This window comes from Monoraphidium neglectum, assembly GCF_000611645.1.
Source record: "Monoraphidium neglectum strain SAG 48.87 unplaced genomic scaffold scaffold01360, whole genome shotgun sequence".
In the NCBI taxonomy this organism is placed as follows: domain Eukaryota; kingdom Viridiplantae; phylum Chlorophyta; class Chlorophyceae; order Sphaeropleales; family Selenastraceae; genus Monoraphidium; species Monoraphidium neglectum.
In genome coordinates this window covers 9,515-14,982 of record NW_014012268.1, presented here as the reverse complement: position 1 = coordinate 14,982, position 5,468 = coordinate 9,515, and the positions used below count along the sequence as shown (strand labels likewise).

Sequence of the window (5,468 nt, the reverse complement as noted above, 5' to 3'; positions counted from 1 at the left end):
GCCGAGCGCGCGGGCGCGCCGCCTCGCAGCCCGCGGCCCGCCGGCGCAGCCGCAGCGGCCGGCGGGGACGTGCGCCGCAAGGTCGCGGTCCTCCTGCCCGTGCCGTCGCCTCGCAGGTCCTGCTCCCCCGCCCGCGCCGCCAAGCCGGCCGCCGGCCCCGCCAGCAGCCCGTTCGCGGCTGCGGCGCCGCCGCCGGCCACAGCGGCCGCGTCCGTGGCGGACTCGGGCATACTCGGCTCCCACCGCCCTCTCAAGCTCTCGAGCAGCCTGGCCGCCAAGAAGCAGCCGCCTGGCGGCGGCTCGCCGACGCTGTCCCCCCGCTCGGCGCTGGCCGCCGCCGCGTCGCCCTCGCACTCGCCGCGCTCGGCGCTGGCGGCAGCAGCCGCCTCGGCCGCCGCGGGGGGTGCAGGCGCGTCCGGCGCGCCCAGGTTGGGGCTGGCCTCTGCGAAGAGCTCCCCGCTGATTGTCGCGGGCGATCTGAGATCCCTGGGCCTGCGGGGCGTCGGCGCCGCGCTGCCGACGCCCGACGGCGCGGGCGGGGCGGCGACGGGGGAGCGGCAGCGCAAGAAGTGGCTCCAGAGCATGAGGATCTGGCCGAATTGATGACGTCGTGGATCTGTGCCCCCGATCTGATGTCATCAGCTCAGATCTCGTTTTGGTGCCTGTTTGTTTCTCGCCTTGTCAACCTCGACATGCGGGTAGCCCGAGGGGAAAGTCACCACCCATAAACCAGCTGCGCGCCGCCGGAACGCGGACAGACACGCACGCGGCACTCCTAAACAAGCAGATTGAGACCTCGCGCACATTTGCACCCACACTTGCATGAGCACTGAGCCTCTAGTTGGCGCCCGAGGCCTTACCTCCCGGGGCGTTGCCGCTCCATGCGACGGGTCCAACAAGCCCGCCCAGACTTCAGAACTGCTTGCACCCACTAATATTCTGCAACCGCGAGCATTTGGCGGGAGGCAGACGGGCGGCTGTAGCCTGCTCCGAGGGGCGTTTTGAGCTTGGGCCCTCTGACCTATTCTTGCCGAGGCTCACCACTGCCGTCGACGCAGCAGCAGCTGCGAGCGACGTGAGGGCAGCCCGTATGTGTATTATTGCAAGCAAGGAGCACAAAGCTCCGGGCAGGTGTACGACTGCCGCGTGCGGCGCCATTACGGCGCACAAACCCCACACATTGGCTTTTCCGCGCAGCCCTGTGCTGCGCCTTGAATGCCTGGGTCGGGCTACACCAGGGATGGGGTTGCCAGCAGAAGCCGGCCCAAGCAAAACTTGATTGACTGATGGTCCCATGATTGATTTGTCCTGTTGACCTGAGGCGTGCATGTTTGCCAGTGGCACCCTCTGCAAGGGACGTGGTTACCCGCAAAGGGCAGTGTCCTTTTGTTTGGGTGTGCCCCTTGTTCTTGGTTGATGTCAATCATCTCCGGTTCGCCTTTTGGGTGCGGCGAAACGGGCCAAACCCTGAGCCCTTGCCGGGCTCAGGGTCGGGCGCATTGGCCCCCACAAGGGGCGCAAAAATCCGGCCCCATGCACTCCCAGCGCCCGGCCGAGCTCGCAAGAGCGCGTGTGTGGGTGACGCCCAGACCCAGAAGAGCGGCGCCGGGGCGGCTGCGTGCCCATAAACTCCCTTTTTCACTTCAATTTCCGGGGTTTTTTGGGGAGGTACTTTGCTCGGTCGGGCTGCCGCACACTGGTGGGAGATAAAGCGATCCCGGCCGCCCGGGCGGAAGACGCTCGGCGCGCGACATGGACCGGGATTCGAACGCGGGCAGGGGCGCCGCGCCCGCCGCGCCCGCATTGGCCGCGGCGCGGCGCCCCCGCGGGCGTCCGACCTCGCAAGCACATTGGCTGCGCGGCGCGGCGCGGCGCGGCCCGCCTGTTGACAGGCATCCCGCATCGCTGCTTTTCGCTACTCTCGGCCGACCCTGGGTTCTCACGTCTGCCAATCATCGACCATACACTGATAACGCTAAGGGTCAGGAGGCCGCGGCACTGCCGCCGGCCGCTCCAGCTTTTATCCCGCCCCGCTTGCGACACGCGATCGATCCACCGTTGCATCGCGTTTTTTTCGGCATGCTGCTGCAGAGCCGTTCCAAGCCGCTCGCCGCCACGACTACTACTACTAATCTCCCGCGTACGATGCCCAAGAGCACACACACGACAGCAGCTGCCGCGCGACTTCTCCGAAGATGCTCCTGCCCTGGCCCCTCCCTACGTGGGATGCCACTTATTGCTTTGCATGGCTGGCGCCGCGCCGATGTATCACCTCTTCTAAAGGCGGAGGAATTTCCAAGTACTGGTCTACACACTCAGGCGGCCTCAGCCAGCCGCATGATGACCCCTCGACTCCCTCCAGCTTCCATTGTAATTGTGCATCTCCCACACTGCCGCGTGCCACCGATCTTGGCCCCGCACCACCCAGCCGCGGGCAAAAGCAGCTGTCTTCCAATTACTCACCGCCGACACTGTGAGCGGCGCACATGCAGGCCGGCGCACGCGATCACTCCGTCACCGCTCTTGCCCCAGCTTCTCAGCCGCCCCCGCCGCCGCCGCCGCGGGTGGCCGGCTTGCTGATCAGTGCCTTTGGGCGGTTTTTGAAGAGATATTTGTGGCGGATCACGCCTATCACCTGGGACGTGCGCAGCGCGGCAGTGGGCGGCGGCAGAGTAATCCGAGCTGCGGGCGCGCGGCGGGCGCGCCGTGCACGCAGCCGCGGGCCCGTCGCGCACGTGTGCCCCTGCGCGCGCTCGATGCTTCGTCCAGCTGTGGTGAGCTGGCGCGCGTCGCGCTTCATGCTCGCGGCCCCTTGTTGAGGCGCCGGCCGGTGCATGAGCAGCTCCGGAGGCCTGCAGACATACATGCCCCCGTCCACGCGCCTGCCGCTCGACGCTCACCTCGTAGCGACACCGCGCGCCCTCGCCCTCGCCCTCGCCGCCGCGCTCCCCTGCGCCCTCGCCCGTGCCGCCGCCGCGCCAGCCCGCGCTTCTGCCGCCGCTTGCAGGCCCCTCTTCCCCCCTCGGCTCGGCTTCCCCTCCCCCACCACCCTTGCCGCCCCTGCCGCCACCGTCGCCGCCGCCCCCGCCGCCGCCGCTGCCGCCGCCGCTTGAGCCGCCGCTGCTTGATTCGCCAGCCGCCCGCTTCTCCAGAATTGCCAGTGGCTTCTTAAGTGGCACCCGCTTGCCTTCCAGAAGGTGGTACCCCACTTGGAGTTGGATGACGTCTTTGCTCTGAGGTTGGAGACGAGGGAATGGAATTCAGGGGGCAGAGGTAAAGGCGCGACCGCAATGCGGCAAGCGCATGCAGTCGAAGGCCCGCAGCTCGCTGACAGCCGGCGTGCCCTAGTGTAGCTGCCCTTATGGAAGTTGCTATGCATTTGGAAATATTGTGCAGACGGGCAATGTGTCCATGCTTTTGGGCTTGTTGGGTCCCCTAGGGCCCGGGCGGCCTTACCGATGGCGCCAGCTGCAGCGTTCCGACGGGCAAAGGGGCGCCAGGTTCGATGTCCAGTTGCTGCTCTATCCGGCCCTGCAGCTCCACGAGCCCCCACTCCACTATTTCTCCGCTGCTGCATATCAATGGGATAAGCATCCCGTTCCGCTTTGCAAAAGATTGAGACCCAGGATCCTTCGCGCCAGATCACAGTTCAAACAATTGTGCACTTGTACGGTATGCGAATTGATGAAGAACGCATAGAAGATGTCTGTGCCATGCACGATACCGGTAAGTCAGCTTGTCTGAAGGAAGACGCTGACAGTGCAACGGACAGGCAGAGCGTGATGAGGATGGCGCATGCAGGTTCCGCCACCATGCCATGCGGACCAACACACTGCACACCATTCCTTTGAAGCTGAATTCATGCATGCCGTTTGCGTCATACCCAACTTGTTTGCTAGATCCCATATACAGGAGCAGGGCAGATTACAACAGGCCCCGTTGCTAGGGAGAAGCTAAGGGAGATGCTCTGTGGAGTTGCAGACTGCGCGTCGGCCCACAAGGGCAGTGCCAACACTTCACGACGCCCAAAGGGCAGTTGAAAAGTCGAAATGGATTCAAATGCAAACACCCAATCCATGTCCAGGGTGAGGTTGCGAAGGACCAGCAGGAGGGGATCCATCCCATGAGAAACCGTGGAAACATGGCAATTGAAGCGCTGTTGATGGGTGATGTTGATCGTGAGCAAGTACAGCGCCAGATCAGCCGAGGAGAAACGCGTCTTTCAATTGTGATAACGGCCTTTTTCAGGCGTCCAGGCCATTACAGGCAGGATCAAATTTCACATGTGGACCGAAGCCGTGATGGCGCCGGGGGCGCTGGTGTGCGACCGCCTCCTGTGGGCCGGGCGGCATCTTGCAAACGGAGTGCCGTGACAGTTGGGGGCGGATCTCTGGAAAGGAGTGCTGACGGTGATGGTCGTGATGCGGCCGGGGCCACGCAGTGGCCCGAGGAGCGGCAGGGCCGGCCTACACGACAGGGCCGGGACTGCGGGGCGCTTCGCAGGAATGTGCAGTACACGTCGGCGGGGTGGCCGGATTGATGGCAACCAACACCTAAGACAGGTCGGCCCGCCAACACTAGCAAGCAGGGGAGAGGCCCCATGCCGCCGCGCAGGTGCCATACGCTCCGAATCTTGGAAACTCGAGCTAAAGAACTGTGTGCAACTGCGCGGCACGACGCAGCGTATATAGCTCTCAAGCGCAGCATTGAGGGGCGCGGGTCAAGGCCGGCGCGGCTATCCTCCGCGCACATGTCACCAGCCACGGTAGGGGCTGAAGTCCACGGCCTGCAGGATGTGAATCTCAACCGACGTCACCCCCCACCCCGACAGCCCCGTCGCCGCGCACAGGCGCCCCGCGCCCGCGACGCCGCGCCGGCTGCCCTCGAGCTTGCTGGCCAGCCAGAGCGTAACCAGCACGGCCGCGTGCAGCGGCGGCCGCCACGCGCCCAGCGACGCGATCAGCAGCTCGTCCACGCGGCTGGCCGCGCGGCCCCAGACGTGCCGAGCGAACGCGAACACCTCGGGGCAGTCGACGCCGAGGACGCCGCCCGCCCACATGAGGCCCGCTTCGAGCTCTGACGCGGGCGGCGGGCGCGCCGGCGCGGGCGCGGACGCAGCCTGCAGGACAGCAAGGCGCCACCCGCTCGCGTGCTGGCGCTGCTGCTGCTGTGGCGGCAAGGCTGCATCCAGCACCAGCTGCTGCGTGCCCCAAGGCGACCACTGCCACCGCTGGCAGTGGGGCTGCTGGGCTGCGGCCGCCTGCCAGCCGCTCGGCGCCCGCGACGCGCACGGCGATCCGTCGCTCCATGTGAGGGCACAGGCGCTACTGGCACTGCTGGCGCTGCCTGGGCTGCAATGTGTGCAGGGCGCCCGTGAGAATCCAGCCGCCTCCCTTGCCTGCGATGGCTGGCCACATCCACTCAGCTGCTGCTGCTCCTGCTGCCGCCGCCGACGCTTTGCAGGCGGG

At 66.2% G+C, this 5,468-nt stretch overlaps 2 protein-coding genes across 2 annotated transcripts; one reads left to right on the top strand and one right to left on the bottom strand.

Annotated features, from left to right (window-relative positions):
- Positions 1–29: 29 nt before the first annotated feature.
- Positions 30–603, top strand: MNEG_7602 (hypothetical protein; the record flags this gene model as incomplete). Its single annotated transcript, XM_014043928.1, has 1 exon — positions 30–603. A coding segment is annotated over one exon (574 nt), but the record flags the coding sequence as incomplete, so codon positions are not given.
- Positions 604–4,753: 4,150 nt separating this feature from the next.
- Positions 4,754–5,059, bottom strand: MNEG_7601 (hypothetical protein; the record flags this gene model as incomplete). Its single annotated transcript, XM_014043927.1, has 1 exon — positions 4,754–5,059. One exon carries the CDS (start codon positions 5,057–5,059, stop codon positions 4,754–4,756), a length of 306 nt encoding a protein of 101 aa, XP_013899381.1.
- Positions 5,060–5,468: the final 409 nt, after the last annotated feature.